Source organism: Pristis pectinata, chromosome 22 (genome assembly GCF_009764475.1).
Source record: "Pristis pectinata isolate sPriPec2 chromosome 22, sPriPec2.1.pri, whole genome shotgun sequence".
NCBI classification, from domain to species: Eukaryota; Metazoa; Chordata; class Chondrichthyes; order Rhinopristiformes; family Pristidae; genus Pristis; species Pristis pectinata.
Genome location: NC_067426.1, coordinates 13,680,672 through 13,704,281, shown reverse-complemented (window position 1 = coordinate 13,704,281; position 23,610 = coordinate 13,680,672). Strand labels below are relative to the sequence as shown.

General features: G+C 45.1%; 1 protein-coding gene across 2 annotated transcripts in view; it reads left to right on the top strand.

Moving 5' to 3' along the window:
- LOC127581652 (platelet-activating factor acetylhydrolase 2, cytoplasmic-like) overlaps positions 1–23,267 on the top strand; it is a 35,035-nt gene extending 11,768 nt beyond the window's left edge. Inside the window, exons 3-11 of one of the 2 annotated variants that reach the window (XM_052036224.1) lie at positions 1,487–1,559; positions 4,303–4,396; positions 5,853–5,921; positions 11,010–11,154; positions 14,153–14,266; positions 15,455–15,546; positions 15,878–16,048; positions 18,700–18,848; positions 20,759–23,267. In XM_052036224.1, the coding sequence (XP_051892184.1) occupies positions 1,487–1,559; positions 4,303–4,396; positions 5,853–5,921; positions 11,010–11,154; positions 14,153–14,266; positions 15,455–15,546; positions 15,878–16,048; positions 18,700–18,848; positions 20,759–20,838 (987 nt within the window). In that variant the 3' untranslated portion in view covers positions 20,839–23,267. Of the gene's footprint in view, positions 1–1,486; positions 1,638–4,302; positions 4,397–5,852; positions 5,922–11,009; positions 11,155–14,152; positions 14,267–15,454; positions 15,547–15,877; positions 16,049–18,699; positions 18,849–20,758 lie in introns of both variants that reach the window. The other variant, XM_052036223.1, reaches the window with a different exon arrangement.
- The last annotated feature ends 343 nt before the right edge of the window (positions 23,268–23,610 follow it).

Here is a 23,610-nt window from a genome sequence, read left to right as displayed (position 1 = left end):
GATTGGGGGTTATGTCTCAGCTGACTATCAAAGATGAACATGAAGTGCAGAGTGGAAGAGGAGAAAGGTGGGGGGGATGAGGTGGAGAAGTCAAACTCTGAGACGACATTTACATTGTGCTGAGTTTCTGTTTGATAAATAGTCACAGGACTATAATTAATTTGTGGGCTATACAAACAAAATGTGATGCCTGACCAGAACAGATCTACAACTTCAGCTAGTTTAGCCACAAGATTTTTGACTCTTGCCACAACCTTACCCACATATTCAGTATCAACACTTGACACTGTGGCTGTGCACAATGGGACAGTGTAGGAGGTTTATTTTTTTACTCTCATCCATCTCACTTCCTTTTTTTTACTTAATCCTCCTCCTCCTCCCTATTTCTCTTCCTTCTTCTGCCCCAGTCCCCCGTCCCCCTCCTATGCCCCTTTCCTAGCTCGCCTCTCCCACCTCACCCCCGCATTCCCACCTCCCCTCACTACCTTAGTAACGTCTAAGCATTTGACACAAATATTTACACTTAAAAATGACAATGGCTGTAGATCTCACTGCAGTCACTGTTTTATAAAGAAAAGTGAAACACTTCCAAAGGCCAATGTCTCAAAGGGAATAGCCTCAGGTTATCACTGGCCCAGTATTAACATGTGTAACTTCTTAACCATCTAGCTTTTCAAAAGTTTTGATTGAACGTTTGAGGAACAGATGATGGAAGTTGCTGGGTTTCACTTCATCAGCTTTTTAAAAGAATTTTACTCAATCAGAACTTGGTTGATTTTTCACATTCATAAGATATTAGGGATACAAAAGTAAGTGGAGAAACAACTTCAGCTGGGTCACATGAAATACGAGATGTCTAACCAGCAGGCAACATCACAAATAGCACTCTGCTAGGGTATTATCAATTTGTTCCTTGTGGGATCTTGCTGTGCTTGATTTGGTTGCTGTTTTGTTTTTGCATTTCATTAGTAATTGTATAAGGTTATGGAAGACCTGAATTACAGAAATCTGACTTTATGCAAATTCTCCAAATGAATTTTAAACAAGTATAAGCACTGTCCCCATGAAAACAAACCTGTCAATTGTACTTGATCACGGATGTTTGCCATAGAGTCTTCAAAGTTTGAAATAACATTGAATAATTTATGCTAAAAATGTCCGTACAGGCAAGCATCCAAGTGCTTAATCTGTGGTTTAGTTAAAAAGAAATGTGCTGTTGAATTCCGTTGGCGAGCTGGCTCATTTGTAACAGTAATCTATGGCAACTGGTTGCAAGTGAGTGAAATTCTGTTATTTCTGTTGCCCACTTGGTTTCCTTTACTGAGAAATTGTTCACAAACAGTTCTCCAGAATGGAACTTGGGAGTGCCCGTAATTCAAAGTGATTCCATTCAATGTGTGGAAGTATGAGGTGTTCTGAAGATGATGAGAAGCCTTCCTTTCTGTCTTTTACTCACCCTGTGATCTTTCCACTTCATTTATTTCAGGGAAGCTTCTTTCGTCTTTATTATCCATGTGAGGCTTATGAGCCATCAACGCAGCCGTCATGGATTCCACGATGTGAGTATTTCGTAGGCCTTGCTGACTACCTGGAAAAGAGTACGAGGTGGTTTCCTCCTCTCCTCACCCTGGCGTTTGGTGAGTGACACTCAACAATGCTTGCGCGTGGTCGGGCTACAGAACCAAATATGTGGAGCAGAGGCTCCCAGACCAAAGTGGGGTGGACGGGCGAGGAATCTGTCCCCACAGGTGAGCTTGAGGAGAAGTTTGTAGAGGCTTTTGAAGGATGGGGTTGTAAGAAGGTCAGATTGCCCTAGAAAAAGAGCTGTACGTGCAGCGACAAGTAGCCCAAGAAGGTACATCAGAAGGTGACTTTGATATGTTCCAGAAATGATTATTACACTGTTTGGACCCAACAGGTGTCACGCACCTATGATGCATCAATCATCTCTGGAAACTTGTGTGGAATCAAAAAGACCCACTGTGACTGCCCACTTTAAGGCATCAGATGTAGTGAAGTGAATAGTACTATTAATACCTTGTTGAATTTGAGTGCAAAATCCAGACTTGCATCCCTCATGCCAGTGTTATGGGTTATATCACTGAGGACTCATGGGTTCAGAGCAATATAAGTGGAGACATCGGTCCAATGGAATGTAAACCAAGCCCACTCTCAGGCCTGTTTTCAAAAGAAAAATCATAGTATTTTTTTGAGGAAGAGCAAGGAAATTCTCAACCCTGTCCTGGCCAATACATATGCCACAGTCTACATCCTAATCTGGCATGTCGTTGCTGTTTCTTGGTGCTTGCTGTGAGTACATCACTGTCACGTCACAACAGTAACGAGGTTTCAAAAAAAAATTCACTGGCTGTGAAGTAGGTTTAAGAATACTTGTTTAAGTGTGGAATAATGGGATTTGGGTCTGAGAGTAAAATAACTAAAAAGTTTTGGTGGGTATTATGGTACACATGACCTGGAATGGTTTGGAGCACCTGAGGGGATGGGAGAGAAATTTTCCCCTTTCCTCCTATTTCCACCTCTCCTTCCAATACCCATCTTTCCCTGGGATTAATGTAGCAAAATGTCCCAATTCGGGAATGTTATTAAACAGATTTTAAAACATAGAACAGTATAACACAGGAACAGCCCCTTGAGCCCCCAGTGTTGTGCCGAACTAATTAAACACCTAACTAAACTAATCCCTTCTGCCTACACAATGTCCATATCCCTCCATTCTCGTGTGCCTATCTAAGACTTTTAAATGCCTCTATCATATATGCCTCCACTACCACCCCTGGCGGTGCATTCCAGGCACCCCACCACTGTTTGTTTTTTAAAAAAAACTTGCCCCTCTCACCTTTAAATGCATGCCCTCCAGTGTTATACATTTCGACCCTGGGAAAAAGATACTGACAGTCTACCCATCTATCTCGTAATCTTATAAACTTCCATCAAATCTCCCCTCAGCCTCTGCCACTCCAGAGAAAACAACCTAAGTTTGTCCAACCTCTCCTTGTAGCACATGCCATCTAATCCGGGTAGCATCCTGGTAAACCTCTTCTGCACCCTCTCCAAAATCTCCACATCCTTATAAAGGGGTGACCAAAGCTGAATGCAAGTTGAGACCAAACAGCATAAGGAGCTATTATAATGTGATCAAAAGCTTGACCAGAGAGGTTGGAGACTTTAAAGAGAAACTAGTAGTAGTGGGGATAAGGGAGGGATTTCTCGAGCTTGGGGTCCTGGCAACTGAACTGAGTTGAATGATTAAAATAGAGGATGATCAGGGTACCAGAGATTGAGTACAAGAGTTCTCAGAAGGTTATAGGACATAAGATCATCATAGGAGTAGGAGTAAGCCTCTAAGGCCTTCAAGCCTGCCCCACCACTTAATATGATCAGAGCTGATTGCCCCAGGCCTTCTCTGCCAGCTCCCCATAGCCCTCAATTCCCTGATCTTTCAAAAGGTATCCCCAATGATCTAGCCTCCACAACCCTCTGAGGTAAAGAATTTCAGAGATTTGCCATCCTCTACAAAGACAAGAGCACAGTGAGGCCTTTGAGAGGTAAGAGCAAATGGATGAGAACTTTACAATCAAGATTCTGCTGAATGGGTTTAGGTTTACTGGAGATGCCAAATCGTGAAGGATTGGAATGGTCGAGTACAGAACAAATGCTGGCATGAATGAAAATTTACCACCAAGTGAGGCAGCTCACTGGATGAGAAACGAAAAGACCTGCAGAACTGATGGTTCCATTTTAATTGGAAACCTACTGCTCTGTTAGAGCCATTCCCCTCCCCTTGCAGTGTTGGTTCTGAGCTATGGGAGTTTGCTTTCACTGCCCAACAAGAGGTGAAAACAAAGAGACACAAAACATGGTCTGGGAACATGGAAATGAAAGTAGACAATGTTGGATAGAGGCAGCATCTGTGGGGAGAGAGACAAATAATATTTAAGGTTAACTACCTTTCATTCGCAATTTCAGATGTCCAACATTTGGATTTTTTTGCTTTGATAACCTGGAGTTGGGTAGGCCATGAATTTGGGCTTGGTGGCAATTTCTGCCTAGAGGGGAGGAAAGAAATCTGAGCCATTGTTGCAAGAATTGCTTAAGTAGGCATCAAAGCCTCATTTTGAGTATGCATATTATTGTCAATTAGGAGCAAGTATTTTTGCAATTTTAAAATGAAACTATAGTACAGTTCTGGAGACTAGATATGCTGGAAAATGAGCTTTAATAATGAATCCTACATCTCAATTCAGTGTAAATTTTTTGTGCCCTATTTATTAAATCCTTTAGGTTATTATTCAATCCCAGTTGGATGGAATGCTCCTTTCAGAGCTGTGGAGAAATACCCACTGATTATATTTTCACATGGCCTTGGGGCATTCAGGTAGAGTGTGATCACACATATCTGAACTCTAACTTCTGTCAGTTCCCTGTCTACGGATGGGCTTCTCCACCTTGCATTATGGGTCTGGTATAGGTCTACCAGTTGACCTCATTCTTTCTCACCTGGCCTCAATTGTGTTTTTTTTTGTTTCTTTTGCCTGTCTGTCACCTTTTGGTTTCTCATTCTTTTTATTTTCAGTTTTAATTCACTTGCCTGCTCTCCCAGCACTCCTGCTTCTCTGTTCTCGTATTTCATATTTCCTTGCATCCTAGAAGGCCTGTTGAGCCTCTGCCTGCTCTCAGAACATCCCATCAATCCCATTCCTGCATTTGTTTTCCTCCAACCTATTCTTTCTAATGTGCCTCTACATTCCACTGATTCTCTGACCACCTGTCTACACCAGGGGTAATTTAAGGTAGCCAATAAACCTATCAACCAGCACATCTGGCATGTGAGTGGAAATTAGAGCACCAGGGGGAAAACCACACTGTCACAGTGCAAACTCTATGTGGACAGCACCTGAGATCAGAATTGAACCTGGTTTACTGGGGGCTGTTGAGGCTGCACTACCTGCTGGACAACCGCGTCTCTTCCTCACTTGCTCCCTCTTTTGCTTCATTGCACATCACCCCATCACCTTTTGCTCACTTTCTTCTTTCCCATCCTGCATCCTCTAAGCTGGGACATTCTTTACCTTGTGTTTGAGGCATAAACAGGACATTCTATCCTGCAGGTCCATGGTGATCATTGAGCTCCTCCCTTTCTTCATCTCACCCCAATATAATCCTTTCTTCCTTCTGCTAATTTAACTTCTATCGATGTAACTATACCAATCGCCTTATAACAGTGAGTTCAATGATCTATCCACCTTCTGAATAATTGGTTTATTATTGTCACATGTACTGAGATGCAGTGAAAAACTTTGTTTTGCATGCCTTCCAGATCATTACAAGCATAAAAGGTCTCTGTCAAAATTCTTCCTAGATTTATTACTGATCACCTTGTATTTATGGTCCATTGCTCAGAACAATACTCTTCTGTAATATACACTCATTTCTGGCATCTTCTTGGTAGTTGTTTTTGTATTTTTGTCAGTAGCTTTGCATCTTTTCAATAAATATAGCAACCAGATTTATTTACAGTTCTGAGCAGTGATTTTCTGTTGTTTCCTCCTTCAAGTGCACATTTAGCTTCCCTTTTACATGCATCTTTGCTCCTTTGCACAGTCTCTGTGTGGTAGCAAGTTCCTGATCAGAGGAACTCGCTCACCTACTGAATCAAGGCTGCTGCACTTTCTGCTCGCTCCTCTTGTGTGAGTGTAAGAATATTATTTCTGTCTTTCCGTCTTTTAGTTATTGTTCTCAAACCTTTTCTGATGGGGAGGGTACACTGTAATGATGCACTCTGAAGGACATGGTATGATAGCATCTCATTGTTTTGTTCTTTCTTGACACAGGACATTGTACTCTTCCATTTGCCTCGAAATGGCATCCCAGGGGTTTGTTGTTGCTGCAGTTGAGCACAGGTTGGTGTCTCTAAGGAGGTTGTGGCACTGCTTTCGTATTAGTGAACACACGTAAGGGGGCTCACTGGCTTCCCATTGTTCCAGAGAGACCATCAAAGCATTGTAACAGGGTGACATCCCCTGGGGCTTCTAGCACTGTGACACCCCTGGGAGAGGGTATTCTGTGCCTAAACTTTGTGGGAATATTTGATGGGTTAGTGGAGAAGTAACTTCACACCATATCTATCACCTTGTGAGATATGACTGGAGAGTGTTTGAGGAAGCAGTGGTGAAGGAGCTTCATCCATATCTAAGAAGTGAGATATCTTTATTAGTCACATGTACATCGAAACACACAGTGAAATGCATCTTTTGTGTGGCATGTTCTGGGGACAGCCCACAAGTGTCGCCGCGCTTCCGGCGCCAACATAGCATGCCCACAACTTCCTAACCTGTACACCTTCTGGAATGTGGGAGGAAACCGGAGCACCCAGAGGAAACCCACGCAGACACATGGGGAGAACGTACAAACTGTAGCGACTCACCGTCTGAGCAAGCGAACCAGCTCGGCGGTCGGGTCGCGCGTCGTTGAATCAGCGAGGCCCAAGATGGCGGTGGGCCTTCGTCTTCCCTGAGCGACGGAGAACCCGCACGCGGGAAAGGTTTGATGACGTGGCGTATACGTCATTGCTGTTTTGAATGGGCGGGAACAGGCTCTCTTAAAAGGCCCGCGCAAGGCGGGAAAATAAACCAGTTCTGTTCTGAAACTCTACGACTAGTGTCTTGTGTTCGTTCCGTGGTAGCAACTGCTACATTGGTGACCCCGACTGTCCAAACGGATTTTGGACCTGCACAATGGACGACAACGCAGCATCCAACACAGTGGCACTCAAGCTGCCCACCTTTTGGACGCTTCGTCCCAGTGTCTGGTTTGACCAGGCCGAAGCGCAATTCCACCTTTGGCAGATCACCTCCGACTCCACAAAGTACTACCATGTGGTCAGCTCTCTGGACCAAGAGACAGCCGCCCTGGTTAATGACTTCATCCAGTCTCCTCTGGAGGGGGATAAGTACCCAACTTTCAAAGACCTTCTGATTTGGACCTTCGGCCTCTCCCGTCGTGAGCGTGCCACTCGCCTGCTTCATCTCGATGGCCTGGGGGACAGATCCCCATCTGCCCTAATGAATGAGATGCTGGCATTGGCCGAAGGACACAAGCCCTGCCTAATGTTCGAACAGGCCTTCCTCGAACAACTACCCGATGACATTCACCTGCTGTTGGCCGACACTGATTTCAGCAACCTGCGTGAGGTGGCTGCCCGGGCAGATGTCCGGTGGAAGGCCAAACGCGAGCGCGGTTCATCCATCGGCCAAATTGCCAGGCCGTGAGCCCAACGCCCGCCTAAACCAGGCCCAGCATCTGGGCGACCACACCCCAGAAACACAGACGACGACAATGGCAACTAACTGTGTTTCTACCATCAAAGGTGGGGCGCAGAGGCCTGTCGATGCCGCCCACCCTGCAAGTCAGGGAAGTGCCAGCCGCCGCTAACAGCTACGGCGGCTGGCCACCGACAAAGCCTCCTATTCGTTCGGGACAAGCAGTCCGGGCGGCGTTTCTTCGTCGATACCGGAGCAGAGGTCAGTATTTTGCCCCCGACCGGCCACGACACTCGTAACAGGCAACAAGGTCCGGTACTCAATGCCGCAAATGGCACAACGATACGGATTTTCAGTACCCGTACACTTCAGTTACAATTCGGCGGCAGCCGTTTCACCTGGACCTTCACCCTTGCCACCATCGCCCGACCACTCCTAGGAGCCGATTTCCTTCGGGCCCACAACCTGTTAGTCGACCTGCGGGGGAAACAGCTAGTCCACTCCAGAACCTTCCAGACCTACCCCCTGGGAGAAACCAGCCTACCAGCCCCGCACTTGGACTCCATCTTCCTGCCCGGCAATGAGTTCACCAAGCTCCTAGCCGAATTCCCATCAGTTTTGGCACCTCAGTTTATGAATTCTATGCCCAAACACGGGGTGCCACACAACATCATTACCACAGGGCCACCACTTCATGGCCGAGCACGATGACTACCTCCAGACAAGCTCCACCTGGCAAAGGAAGAGTTCCGTCGCATGGAGGAGCTGGGGATTGTTCGCAGGTCAGACAGCCCCTGGGCCTCCCCCCTGCACATGGTCCCCAAAGCCACTGGCAAGTGGAGGCCCTGCGGCGACTATCGCAGGCTGAATGATGCCACCACCCCAGACCGTTACCCCATCCCTCACATCCAAGACTTCACAGCCAACCTACATGGGGCCCGCATCTTCTCCAAGGTGGACCTCGTTCAAGGATACCACCAAATCCCGGTCCACCCGGATGACGTCCCCAAAACTGCGATTATCACCCCATTCGGCCTCTTCGAGTTCCTTCGAATTCCGTTCGGCCTTAAGAACGCCGCGCAGACGTTCCAGCGGCTGATGGACGTTGTAGGCCGAGACCTGGACTTCGTGTTCATTTACTTAGATGACATACTAATCGCCAGCCGTGACCACCAAGAACACCTTTCCCACCTCCGCCAGCTGTATTCCAGTCTCCGTGATTTCGGCCTCACAATCAACCCGGCCAAGTGCCAATTCGGGCTTGACTCTATCGATTTCCTCGACCACAGAATCACCAGCGACAGCAACACCCCTACCTGCCAAGGTGGACGCTATCCGCCATTTTGCCCGCCCCAACACGGTCAAAGGCCTACAGGAATTCCTGGGGATGGTCAACTTTTACCATCGGTTCATCCCTGCAGCAGCCCGTATCCTGCGCCCTTTGTTCGCGCTGATGACTGGTAAGGGCAAGGACATCGCCTGGAACGACGAGGCTGCGGCTGCCTTTGTTAAGGCCAAGGACGCCCTGGCAGACGCCACGATGCTTGTGCACCCTAGGACAGACGTCCCAACTGTCCTCACGGTGGACGCATCCAACACCGCGGTCGGTGGAGTACTGGAACAACTAATCGAAGGCAGTTGGCAACCCTTGGCATTTTTCAGCAGGCACCTTAGACCACCCGAACTGAAATACAGTGCTTTTGATCAGGAACTTCTAGCGCTGTACCTGGCAGTCCGGCATTTCCGGTACTTTTTGGAGGGCAGGTCTTTCACCGCCTTCACTGACCATAAGCCTTTGTCCTTCGCCTTCTCCAAAGCCTCTGACCCCTGGTCAGCTCGTCAGCAGAGACATTTGTCCTACATTTCTGAATTCACAACGGATGTCCAACATGTCTCCGGGAAGGACAATGTCGTTGCTGACGCACTTTCCAGACCAACCATCCACAGCCTGTCCCTGGGTATCGACTACAAGGCCCTGGCTGACGCACAGCAAGCTGACGACAAACTGCCCAGCTACAAAACCGCAATCTCGGGCCTGCAGCTCCAAGATTTCTTAGCTGGTCCTGGTCAGCAGACCCTCCTTTGCGACATCGCAACAGGTCAACCCCGCCCTATAGTTCCTGCAGCCTGGCGGAAACGCGTTTTCGATTCGATACATGGGTTGGCACACCCGTCCATCAGATCGAGTGTCCGGCTGGTCGCCAGCAAGTTCATCTGGCATGGCCTGCGCAAACAGGTCAGGGAGTGGGCCAGGACTTGTCAGCACTGCCAGACATCGAAAATCCAACAACACACCAAGGTCCCGCCACAGCAGTTCGAGCCTACCCGTAGAAGGTTCGACCACATCCACGTCAACCTCGTAGGCCCTCTACCAGTTTCAAGAGGGGCCCGGTACCTGCTTACCATCGTTGACCGGTTCACGAGGTGGCCAGAGGCAACCCCTCTATCTGACATCACGACTGATTCCTGTGCCCGGGCACTGCTCACAACTTGGATCTCATGTTTTGGTGTTCCAGCCCACATCACTTCAGACAGGCACCCAATTTACCTCCGGCCTCTGGTCTGCATTAGCAAACATGCTGGGGACGCAGCTGCACACCACCACGGCCTACCACCCTCAATCAAACGGGTTAGTGGAACATTTCCACCGCCATCTGAAATCAGCCCTGATGGCCCGCTTGCAGGGTCCTAACTGGGTCGACGAACTGCCTTGGGTCCTGCTCGACATACGCACTGCCCCCAAAGAAGACCTCCACACTTCGTCAGCTGAACTCGTGTACGGAGCGCCCCTGGTCGTCCCAGGGGATTTCATACCCTCCCTTCGGGACCAAGGGGAACAACCCACGGCAGTCCTGCAAAGACTGCGTGAGAGGCTCGGCAACTTGGCCCCGATTCCCACTTCGCGGCACAGTCAAGCCCCGTCCTGTAAGCCCAAAGAACTACGAGACTGTAGGTTTGTTTTCGTTCGCAGGGGCACACCTCGGGCACCGTTGCAACGACTATATGAGGGGCCATTCTGAGTCATCAGGACTAATGGGTCCACCTTTATTTTGGACATCGGGGGCAAGGAACAGGTCTTCATGACGGACCGCCTCAAACCGGCCCATTTAGATCTGCAACAACTGGTCGAGGTTCCAGCGCCGCGACGCAGAGGCCGACCTCCTAAGCAGCGGCTAACACAGCCCGTGGACCTTGGGGACCGTATCGTCGGTTCGGGGGGGGGGGGGGGGGGGGGTGTGTAGCGACTCACCGTCCGAGCAAGCGAACCGGCTCGGCGGTCGGGTCGCGCATCGTTGAATCGGTGAGGCCCAAGATGGCGGTGGGCCTTCGTCTTCCCCAAGCGACAGGGAGAACCCAGGCGCGGAAAAGGTTTGCTGACGTGGCATATATGTCATTGCCGTTTTGAGTGGGCGGGAACAGGCTCCCTTAAAAGGCCCGCGCAAGGCGGAAAAATAAACCAGTTCTGTTCTGAAACTCTACGACTAGTGTCTTGTGTTCGTTCCGCGGTAGCAACCGCTACAAAACTCCTCACGGACAGCGGCGAGAATTGAACCCGGGTCACTGGCACTGTAATAGCGTTACGCTAACCACTACACTACCATGCCTGCTCCGTCTAGCCCCATGTTGTACATGCTCTGAGAGTGTTTGAGTTTATGTACATGAGTTTGTTTGAAATTGTTGCTCAGGCTTTGAGTTATTTCAAATGTTTCTTATTTTGTTTTGAATCAGGGATGAATCAGCTGCCTGTACCTATTTTTTCAAACCACGTGTGGAGCAGCTGTCTGAAGACACTCAGTCTGACCTGGAGGAAGTCTGGCTACCAATCAGAAAGCTGAATGCGAGTGAAGAGGAATTCTCCCTTCGGAATGAGCAGGTGTTTTTAAACATTTTGATATTTGCATAGCAATCCAGTAGAATTGTTCATGTGTCATTTCTGCCAATGGATGAGGAAATTTGCAGAAGATGTATTTTGAAGCAGAAGCAGGATTACCAATCCATATCACAGCTGATTTAGAGGATTAGTTTTAATTGTCATCCATGGCTGCAGACTTGTGGCCTCTGTCAGTTTCTAAACTGACATCTGAGAACTCCAAGTCTGTTCCGCAGAATATTAGCCATTGGGAACTCAGTGTGCATCTTTAGACTTAAGCAGAACAAACCATTATCTTTTAAGTGATGTCTTCACTATCTGCCTTGGAGGTTTTGTGACTTCAGGATGTGCCAAAGTGGTTTACAACCAGTGAATTAATTTTTTTGCACTGTGGTTAAGTTGCATTAAAAATGCCCTGTCTATTAGAGATCATCCAACTCCCACAAACAGCTTGCTATGCATGAACAATGATACTGACCACAGGCTCCAGGAGCAGTCCCTGCTCATCTTTAAAATTATGTGAATTGGGACATGGGCAGTAGAATGTTGATAAATTTAGGAAGGTAGCAGGAGGGTGGCTAACCAGGAATGTGCTGGGACAGCGTAATCTCAAAGAACCAAAGGCATGGATGAAGGTTTCAGCAACAGATGTGCTGAGGTGGGGTTAAAATTGGATGATGTAATTGAGGTGTAAACAGTATCTTGGATGTGGCATCTATGGTTTGATGGTCAACTGAGTCGAATGTGGCAAACTCTATTCAGTAGCGAGAGGGGTGGAGAATGAGGTTTGCGATGGGGAATGAAGATTGGTCTTCATCTCCCTAATATTCAGCAGAAGGAAGATTTTTCTCCTCCAGTCTTGAATGCTAGACAAACAGATTGCCCATTTCAAGACAGTGAAAGGTTCAGGAGAGGTGGGAGTAGAATAGTGCTGGATGTCACTAGTGTGCATGTCGAAACTGAGGGTGTGTTTTTTGGGCAGTGCTGCTGAGGGACAGCAGATAGAAAGAACCAAGAAGAGATCCTTGAAGTTCACTAGAGGTAACGTTGTGGGCAAGGGAAGATAAGCCATTGCAAGGGATTCTTTGGCTGCAACTGGATATAGTCATACAGCAGGGAAATGAGCCCTTCAGCCTAACCAATCCATGCTGACCAAGATACCCATCTAAAGTATACTCGTATGCCCAGATATATTGGAATGGAACCAACTGACTGAAGTCACTTGTCCAAATGGATGGGAAGAGATATTGGTGGAGAATGGTCTGGCTGATTGTTTGAAATGCTGCAGTTCTATTAAGGACCAGGATAGACCAACTGCACCACAATCACATTGATCTCATTGACTTTAATCTGTTAGTTTGAGTTGCTCCATAATTTTGCAGGGGATATGTTAATTTTCCTTCTGCCTCTTTAATAAAAATATAGCTGTTTATTAAAGCAGCCTTAACAGTTTTGAAAGCCAGGGCATGGTTGTCAAAGATTAGAAAGTCAGGAGTAAGACGTGCAGTCAGATGAACTGTTTTCAAAGGTTAATAGAGAAGTGGACTAATTAATTCAGGAATGAGAGTTCAAGAGACTCTTTGATCTGTTTCTTCAGAGAGGGGAGGATACGAGAGAAGCTGGTATTTATCACTGGGAAAAATTATGGTTAAGGGATCAGAGGTTCAGGTGGAGGCCTTTGAGCCCAACAGGCCTGTTCTGCCATTCAGTCAGATTACAGCTGAGATGTAACTTGCCTCCCTTTCCCACATCTACTCCATGTTCTTTGATACCCTCAGCAGATTTTTAAAACAATAATCCCCATCACAAAGGCTCCAGTTTTCAGCCAGGATCCACAGTTGTTTGCTTTTTGACAGGGTCAGGCAGAAGAGGTAGAGATATCTAGAAACATAGAAAACCTGCAGCACAATACAGGGCCTTCGGCCCACAAAGTTGTGCCGAACATGTCCCTACCTTAGAAACCACTAGGCTTACCCATAGCCCTCTATTTCTCTCAGCTCCATGTACCTATTCCAAAAGTCTCTCAAAAGACCCTATCGTATCCACCTCCACCACCATTGCCGGCAGCCCATTCCACGCACTCACCACTCCCTGAGTAAAAAAACTTACCCCTGACATCTCCTCTGTGCCCACTCCCCAGCACCTTGAACCTGTGTCCTCTTGTGGCAATCATTTCAGCCCTATTCCCCTTTTGCCTGATGCTAACACGTTCCCGCTTACTGTTTCTTTTCCCACCAGTGTAAATAGTTTCTCTGTACCTAAACTAACAAATCCTTTGATCTGGTAGAAGGTTTTAAAATGTTCAATGCTCAACTTTTTAAGTCTGAGGGAATATGAACTTAATTCCTCCAGCCAGGCCATCAGAATTTAAGCCTTGATACCATTCTGGTGAATGGTCTCAATCTGTGCTATAAATAGTGCAGCTAGGAAAAAATGCAGTAGGTATGGCCGTCCATCTTGCTGAGGTAAGATATTGTGACCTATTGGTTAACTAGTTTAATATTCCAATACCAGGCAAGTCGATGGAATCTGTGGAAAAACTGCACCCCTGACACCTGGTGGCTGAATCCAGTACTGCAGCAGAGCAGATCTGGAGTCGTGTACAATGAAAAAGTGGCTATTGAGCTGTCAAATCAGCACAAGTATTTTCTCCATGGGAGAATCCCATTTCTTTCATTCTCTGGTCAGTTGAATAATAATTTTCAAAGAAGACATCAAGGGCAGCGTATCCTGATAATGCAATGCTCAAAGCTCTGCTCAGTACTCCGGTTGAATAAGGATCAGTACAGCTGAAGCCTGTCTTAGATGCCTGTGCACTACACCTTCATTGAAAGGTCCAAATTGCCTTTTACTTACATTTTACACCTGTGAACTAGCTTTCATTGATCGGTGCAGGCAGATACCCAAGTCCACAGTTCCTAAAGTCTTACCGCTAACAAAATATTAAGGCACTGTATCAAACTCAATTAATCCACATTGTTTTGCCTCCTCCCTCTCTTAGCTGTCTCAGCGAGTGGAGGAATGTGGCCGGGTTTTGGATGTTCTTGCAGATATTAACAGTGGGACGCCCATCAAAAACGCTCTTCTCGATAACTTGGCCCTCTCTGTTCTGAAGGTGGGTATATCAAGAGCAAGAGGTCCAACCCTGGCACTGCTGCCTCTCTCCCTCAATGAGTTGAAATGGTATTGGTTTATTATTGTCACTTGTACCGAGGTACAGTGAAAAGCTTGTCTTACAAACCGATTGTACAGGTCAATTCATTACACAGTGCAGTTACATTGAGTTAGTACAAAGTGCATTGATGTAGTACAGGTAAAAACAATAACAGTACAGAGTAAAGTGTCACAGCCACAGAGAAAGTGCAGTGCAATAAGGTGCAAGGTCACAACAAGGTAGATCGTGAGGTCATAGTCCATTTCATTGTATAAGGGAACTGTTCAATAGTCTTATCACAGTGGGGTCATTTTACAGGGGGTGTCAGATAGGAGAACAAAGGGGCAAGTATCAAGTGCAAGAGGGGGGAGAAGGAGGAACATGCAAAATTAGTCTATTGTGCCTTTTGCAACCCTGTAATGTCCCAAAGTGCTTTATAAAAATCCTATTTGTGTAGCCATTGTGTTATGTAGGAAACATGACAACTGACTATAGTACTACAAATGAGAATGTAATTTGTTATCAATGATTAGATAGGACACTGGTCAGAACTCCACAATTTCTTTGAAAGTGTGCCATGGAATTACTTGTGTCTATCTGAGACATAAATAGGACCGTATTTTAACTTTTCATCCATCACCTTGGACAGTGTAAGTCTTCCTTATTGCAGGGGTGGAACTTGAACCCACAACCTTCTGACTCCGAAGTAAGAGTGCTACCCACTAGAACTCTTGAGTTGGTCGGGTTGAAACTCTGAGGTGTAGTCAATTAAGAGCTTTTAAATTTGGAGGAGGGTGTCAGTCTGGTGGGACTTTGAGGGAAATAGCTCACTGAGATCCACTGCTAGTTCTCCTTAATACTTCAGTTCTGTAAAATGTTTGCTGATTACATGAGATTGTGCAACAAGGTCTGGATATTGGAAGAGAGATTTAGATTGAAGGGCAAAAGTGGGCCCAGTTTTTTTATAAGCATATGTTCCTACAATAAGGATTCTAGTAACAATTGTGTAAAAATCCACCTGCAGTTCCACCTCGTGGTTGAGGGCAGTTATTACAGCAGGGATTGAGAATTGCATCAGTGTCCTTCACTCATTGCATCAGAGGGGGCTATGTTGCTGAGAACTTAAGATGGTACTCTGTTTTACTGCAGGGCTGCATTGATCTACAGAGGGTTGCAGTGATGGGCCATTCCTTTGGAGGTTCCACATCGATTCTGGCTGCTGCCAAGGATAAACGGTTCAGGTACGTATAGTGCTTTGGTCTCCGTCACCGCATCAGCAGAAAAGTGCAATCAAGGAAAGCTGCCACCAGAAATATGTTACCCCCAAGAATTCAGCAAGGTGATGTGGTATGCCAGCTTCCTGCCATAAAATGAGGCCGTGATGTCTATAACAGAATCTAAAACCTATTGGTCGGCTTATTACAAACTTGCAGTTTGAGTACAGCGTGTTTAATTGGACACACCTGTCGATAGTGTCTCGTTATCTGTCATACCAAAGCATCTCCATTGGTGAGGAACATGGCTGCAATTTCCCAAGGCCCTGCTCCTTCTAAGTGTGCTCCTTTCCTGCAGGTGTGCAGTGGCTTTGGATAGCTGGATGTTCCCACTGGCAGAAGACATTTATTCCAAGGACCTCAGTCCTGTGTTTTGCATTAACTCTGAAAAATTCCAGACACAGGATAGCATTGCGAAGATGAAGAGGCTACAGTCCACTAACAATGATCTCAAGATTATCACCATATTGTAAGTACAGAGAGAGGTAAAATCTGTCTGCACTCGATACTACAGAAAGAGTCTAGTACAGATTGTCTGGGGTACCACTTGGTGTCAGGGAATGGAAATACTTGAAACAAAAGTTAGGGAGCAATAAAGTAAAAGCTTTTCCAATTGTGTTGGAGGAGATGAGGTATGTGGAAGCAGATTGTTTTCAATAGCCATAGGGTCAAAAAGCAGCCAAATGTACAAGATTAAGTGCAAGAGATTTAGAATGGAAGCTAGAAGAAACCAAAAGATATAAAGTTTTAGGGCATGGGTGGAAAATTAAAGCTTTGATACCATAAATATTTCCAAGGTAAGTCTGTCTGGAATCAACAGGGTTAGGGAACAGTGTTGCTGAGTGGTGAGGAAATGGGGACAGTGGGGTTTATGGCGTGTCTGTCCAAAGCCACCAGTTTATGGTAGGGATGCCCAGGAATTTTGAGCAGCCATGGAAAAGGGTTGAGGATACCCATGCCTGTGGAAAGGGGAGGTTTAAGTGCAGTGCCCCATCCTTATCCCTCAGCCAACACTAATTATCTGATTATTAACGTGGCTTTTTGTGGGAGGTGGTTGTGTACAAATTGGCTGTCTATTTTCTAATTTACAATGGAATGTCCCAGATCATAAAAGTCATGTTATAATGCAAATATGTTTATTCTATCTCTTTATGTACACTGGCATCACCCCATAAGTAGCACCACGGTGCACTGTGATCATACCAACCCCTCAGAAGACTGTATGTTGCAAAACCAGAAGATGTGTGGCCTCCTTTTTGGAGGTGCAGAAATTGGCCATGAATTTGGTGAAAGGTTGCATTTTTAAATTGGAAAAGTTCAGAAGGACAAAAATGGAATTTTTGCCTCAGGTGGGACTATCGGGAACATGGAGGTTAGAGTTGGGTCACTTAGGTGGAAAGTCAGGAAGTGGTCTTCACCCAACAGATCATGACAGTCTGAAACTTTCCTTCCCCTAAAGACTACAGATGCTTGAGGACAATTGATATTTTCACAACCAAGGGCAATAGCTTTTTACCTGATGATACGGAACCAAAACAAGTTAATGGAGCTGAAGTTCAGATCCATCATAGGCTAGGTAAATGGCTCAGGGAGCTGAATAACCTCCTCCTCCTCCTCCTCCTCTTCCTCATGTTCCTGTGTTACTATAATTCTCTCAAAAATCCATGCTGATACATCACTTCTCTGTTGAGGGACAATGCAATGTTGGATGTCTGATTTTTATGGATGAAGCATTAAATCAATGTCCTATCAACTCTCTAGGTTGGTGTAAAAGGACCCATGAACTATTTGAAGTGTGCTGGTCAATATCAACGTCACAAAATCAATTTATCTGGTCATTATCTCGTTCCTGTGAGCAGTTTGGCTGACATTATAATGATTAAAAAATACTTCAAAAAGTGCTTTGGACTCCAGGTTGCAAAAGGAGCTTTTTATTTTTCCTGCTAGTCCAATCTCCAGCATTTTGACTTACTCTAACTATTGTCATTCTCATCCCAGAGGCAGCATTTCTTACAATGAAAGAGGATAATGAATTAGAATCGGCTTTATTGAAGAATTGGTACCTCTACCAGCCCAACATGACACAGAGTCAGTGCCTTCATTTTAAAATCATGCTATTACTACTCCCTATCTTAGACATCTCTACAAGCTCTGAAATCTTCCCAAATCTGTGCTTCTTAAATTCTGGCCTCCTGTACATCATAGATTTTGCTCTACCACCGAACATTCTGTCTTTAGAGCTTGGGGTCAAGGCAATTGGAATTCCTTCCTACGCCCCTGTGTCCATCCAAGACTGTTGTTAATCATTAACTCTGAGAAAGATAATAAGATAGATGACTTAAATCTACTGAATTGGGTTAATAAAATTTTAAGAGTTGTAGAGGTAATCCACTTCTTTGAATTCTTCACCAAGGGGAAAGGTTCCACTTGCAAGGGAGCATACAGGTTGGAAGGGGAGGGAAAATGTGTCACCAAAGTATGATTGAATTATGGATGCAGAAAGAATTGCAGACTTTCTGTAACATAACTGCCTTCTACTACATTTTTCTCCAGGGTTAAAATGTCAAGTATTAAAGGACATAGCTTTAAGGTGAGAGTGGGGGGAAACTTTAAAGGAGATGTTCGGCATCTATTTTTTTTTAACAGAATGGTAGGTGCCTGGAATGTGCCTACCGGGATGGTGGTGGAAGCAGACACTATAGTGGTGTGAAGAGACATTTAGACAGACACACGACCATGCAGTGACTGGAGGGATATGGATCCTGTGCAAGTAGATGGGTTTAGTTTAATTTATGATCATGCTCAGCACAAACATAGACCAAAGGGTCTGTTCCTGTGTGTACTGTTCTATGTACCTCCTAAGTGATGCCTCAAACACTTGTGCTGTGACTGTTACATGAATAAACATGGCAGCAATTTTATGATCCTACAAAGAACAATAAGATGAATGGCCAACTGAACATTACCAGATGACCATTGTGTGGTTTGGTGGTTGTAAGGTGGGCTGATAACAATAGTTTGGATTTGGCATTTGTAAAAGAGGGTGGATTGTTGGGCCGCTTGTCCTCTTTCTGTACATCAAGACTAATATTCTTTAATTGCTCTGGTTATTGCTTTCAGAGGGTCAGTACATCAGAGCCATACAGACTTCACTTTACTGACTGGAGATTTGCTCAGCAAGTTATTTGAGACGAGGGGAGCCATCGATCCTCTAAAGGCTCTTGAAATCACCAATAAGGCAGCAATGGCCTTCTTGCAAAGACACCTGGGTAGGTTTCTAACGTACCATCATACAAACTGCTACATTCAGACCACTGATCCTGTGCTTGGCTCTTCAAAGAGCTGTTCAGCCAGTCACACTCTGCTCTCTTCCAATACCCCCACCATTTTATTCCCTTCTGAAAGTTACTGTTGAATCTGCTCCGACCACCTTGTTCAGGCAGTGCTTTTTGGGTCATAATAACTCTATTTAAAACACACTCTTCTTGTCGCGCCCCCACTCCATTTTGTTTTCTAATTACCTTTTTGTGTGCTTATGGGATATGGATCTTGCTAACACAGCCTCTGCATACATTGCCCATCCTTAATTGTCCTCTGGGGAAAATAGTTGAAGCCATCTTCAAGAACCACCTGCAGTCTTTCTGGAGAAGGTGCCTGGGAAATGTTGGTTAGAGTTCCTGGATGCAGGACCCAGTGATGGTATTAGTTTATTATTGTCACTTGTACCGAGGTACAGTGAAAAACCTGTCTTGCATACTGATCATACAGGTCAATTCATTACACAGTGCAGTTACACTGAGTTAGGACAGAGTGCATTCAGGTAGTACAGGTAAAAACAATAACTGTACAGAGTAAAGTGTCACAGCTACAGAGGAAATGCATTGCAGGTAGACAATAAGGTGCAAGGTCACAGCAAGGTAGATTGAGGTTAGAGTTTTATAAGTGGGGTAGAAGCTGTCCTCGAGCCTGGTGGTACGTGCCCTCAGGCTCCTGTATCTCCTACCTGATGGAGGAGGAGAGAAGAGATGAGGAGAGATGATAAAGGGTTGGTGATGTTTCCAAGACTGAATGATGCGCAACTTAAAAGGGGATTTGCAGCTAGTGGGATTCCCATACACCTGCTCTTTCCCTTTTTAGTGGAAGAACTTGTGGGTTTAGAATGTGCCACTGCCATAGCCTAAGTAAATAACCACAATACATTTTGCAGATGGTGCACACTGAAGCCACTGTGTACCAATGATGGAGGAATGTCTATCCTGTGGCTTTCTCTCCTGTAGTTACTGACCTTCACACTATAAACGGTTACTGCTAGTTGATGGATCAGATCCCCTTCACCCACAACTCCTCCACCTATGAGCTTTGCCACATGGAATGATGAGGGCAGCAAATGCATGGGAAAAGCATCACCTCCACCTTCCCAGCTGTGAACCATAAATATTCCTTCATTGCCACTGAGTCAAAATCCTCAAAGCATGTTTCTCACAGCACAATGGGAGAACTTTCACTACAGAGACTTGGGATAGGTAAGACAGCCTGGCCTTGGGAGCAGTACTGTGTTCTGCGAGACACAAGAGACTGCAGATGCTGGAATCTGGAGCAACAAACAATCTGCTGGAGGAACTTGGCAGGTCAAGCAGCATTGGAGGAAAGGAATTGTCACTGTTTCGGGTTGCAACCCTGCATCAAGACTACTCTGAAATGTGCATATAATTTTTTGAAATGAAGTACACAATTCATTAATTTAAAGGGCATTTTATTAAGAGTAAATACAAAATACTCAGCTGAAGGTACTCCATTCAAACTGGGAGAATAGCAAGCCTTTAACCTGATGCAGGGTTTCGATCTGAAATGACAACAAACTGTTTCCTCCCACAGATGCTGCTTGACGCACTGAGATCCTTCAGATTGTTTGTTGCTGTGTTCTGAGAGTTTTTTTAAAAAATGACCTGTCTCAGCTTACTGTCCAGTGACATCTAGAGGTCAGTGCTGGAAGTGACAAGTGTAAATCACCAGGTGCTGGAGGAACTCAGTGGTCTGGCCTGCTAAGTTCCTCCATATTCCAGCATCTGTAGTCTCTTGTGTCTCCCTCTGTAATTCACCTTGTCTGATTAGCCAAAGAGTGCGAGAGAAACAGAAAATACTGTTAAATTTATTGACATGTTTCTGACTCAATGTTTAGATCTACAAAAGGATTTTGATCAATGGAATGCCCTTGTGGAAGGACATGATGAAGATGTGGTTCCTGTGCCTGAACTTTGACTTGGTGTCGGTGTTTGACAGAGAATCCAACTGGTTCTTTAATGTGAAGGCTGATTTGGAGAATGCACCAGAAGGTTTCTTTCCAAAACTTGAACAATTGTACCTTGTATAGAGGATCTTGAATGATATTGACTGCAAGATTGCACTAATGTGGTGTCAAGTACCTGCAACCCAATAGACTTGTTTCTGCACATTACCATCCCTACCACCAAAGGTCCTCAAATTAGTGTGGATTCTGACTCCAGCCATATAGAGTCAAAATAGACTCGAGCTTCACTGCACATCAGCTCCAAGTGAAGTGCAGGGAGATGTATCAACATGGCCTTGTGTTTGATGTTACAAAAGCCTCAACCTTGTAAATGGAGAGATTTGGTGGAAAATCATTTCAGGTTTGGTAAATGCAAAAATTCTTCTCCATCTTGTGCCTGCTATACAATTGCATGCAAGTATGTTCTTAACCATCAGACTCCATTTTAACACAAAATAGTGTCAAGCTGTGTCATCACTCCAAGACTTTTCTCAATCTTAATTGACAATGCTGCACCTCAGCAAGGTTCTCACTGGGATGCAGTTCATCTACAGGTCAGATGGGAACCTATTCAACCTTGTCATCTCCACTCCAGAACCAAAGTCACTTCAACGTGGAACGGGACAGCGCGGGAACAGGACCTTCAACCCTCCATATCTGTGCCAAGCATGATGCCAAATTAAACTAATCCCTTCTGCCTGCACATGATACATATCCCTCCAAATCCATGTGCCTATCTAAAAGCCTGTTGAATACCATGATCATATCTGCTTCCACCGGCAGCCCATTCCAGGCACCTTCCACTGTGAGTAAAAACAAATTTGCCCCACACATCCCCTATAAACTTTCCCCCTCTCACCTTAAGAACTATGCCCCCTAGTATTCAACATTTCTGTCCTGGTAAAAAGATGCTGGTTGTCCACCCTATCAATGCCTCTCATAATTTTATAAACTCCAATCAGGTCTCGCCTAGCCTCCAACGATCCAGAGAAAACCTCAGTTATTGCATCACAGTATGTGGAGGCTTGCATGTGCACATGTTTGGAGGCTGAGCTCCAAGTCATTGACTCGTACACAGATATGAGAGATGGGACCTTGCACTTAACAAAGTTCTACTTCCAATCAGCCCTTACTCAACAACACCACTGCCCAATCATTACAGTCAATAACAAGACTGCAGAAAGTCTGTGCTATTTCTCCTATCCCAGGAGCCATCTCTCAATGAAGGCAGGCATCGCTGATGAAATTCACTACTGCCTTCAGTGTGCTGACATGGCCTATTGCATTCTGAGGAAAAAGAGTGAAGAGCAAGATCTCACAGCCAGTGCAAAGTTCCCAGGCCTCCTGTACATTTTGGACATGCCTCAAAGCATGGGAGAAGTACCAAAAATGCTGCTTCAGCAAAATCCTCCAAATCCACTGACATGATAAGCAAACCAATGGTTGCAATCTCTCCTAGAGCAGACTAATCAAACTGCAAAGGGTACTGTGAAAGAGGAGTTTGTCGCGTGCATAAGGGATTGTTTCTTAGTGCTACCTGAAATGACTGTTTTATATTTGATCATGTTGATAAGGTAGGATTAATAAAAGATCTTGTAGTTAAGGAAACTCTAGAAGTTAGTGATTGTCAACAAGGTGGAACTCCAGATATAGTTTGAGACAAACACCCCAGTCTAAAAACCAATATTCTCAGTTTAAATAAGGGCAATTACTAAAGGTATTAAGGAAGAGTTTGGAGCATACTCAGAAAATAGACTAAAGGAAAAGTCCGTAGATGAGCTATGGCAGATATTTAAGCAGTTATTTCACAATGCTCAGCAGAAATTTATCCCAATTACAAAGATGGATTCATTGAGAAAAATGAACCCTCTGGTAAACACAGAAGGTCAAGGAAAATATTACATTTAAAAACTAAAATCTACAAAGTGACAAAAGCTTAGTGGTAGACAAGAGGACTGGAAATTTAAGGAACCGGCAGCAGAGGACTAAAAAGTTAACGGGGGAGAAAATTGATCATGAGAATCAACTGAAAAGTAATATTAAAACAAACTGAGTCACAGGAGGGTGCCAGTGGATTGGAAAACTATGAATGTGATTTCCTTGTTGAAGAAAGGAGAGAGAGTGACAAAAAGTGCGAAACTACAGCCCAGTTAGCTTAATACCTGTGGTTGGGAAGATACTGAAGACTATCATTAAGAATAAAAGAGGTAGTCGTTTAGAAAAGCTCAGTGCAATCAAACCAACTCTATAGTTTTACAAAAGAGAAATGATGTTGGACCAATTTGCTGGAGTCCTTCAAGGATCTAACTAGCCGAGATGATATGGGAGAACATATGTGGAGTGAATTTGGATTTCCAGAAGGTATTCAATAGGGTGCCACATAACAGGCTGGTGCACAAGATAAGACCATGGTGTTGGGGGGGAGGGTGGGGTGTAAACAGATTGATTATCACAGAATCAGAATAAATGAGACATGGTGATAGTAGAGGAAAATGGTACTGAGGTTGAAGATCATCTCCGATGGTGGAGTAGATGGCCTAATGCAGCTCCTACTTCTTGTGTCTCAATGCAGTGGGAATTGAAGTGCTCCCATAGCACTACCTGAGACAGAATTATGAAGCCTACTGTCATTCTATACATAACTGTAAATCTTTCTTATGATTTAATGTAAATTTAACACCAGAAATTGACAGTGTATTTTTATGCTTTTAAACTTAGACAATAATAGTTTTCAAGGACTCGGC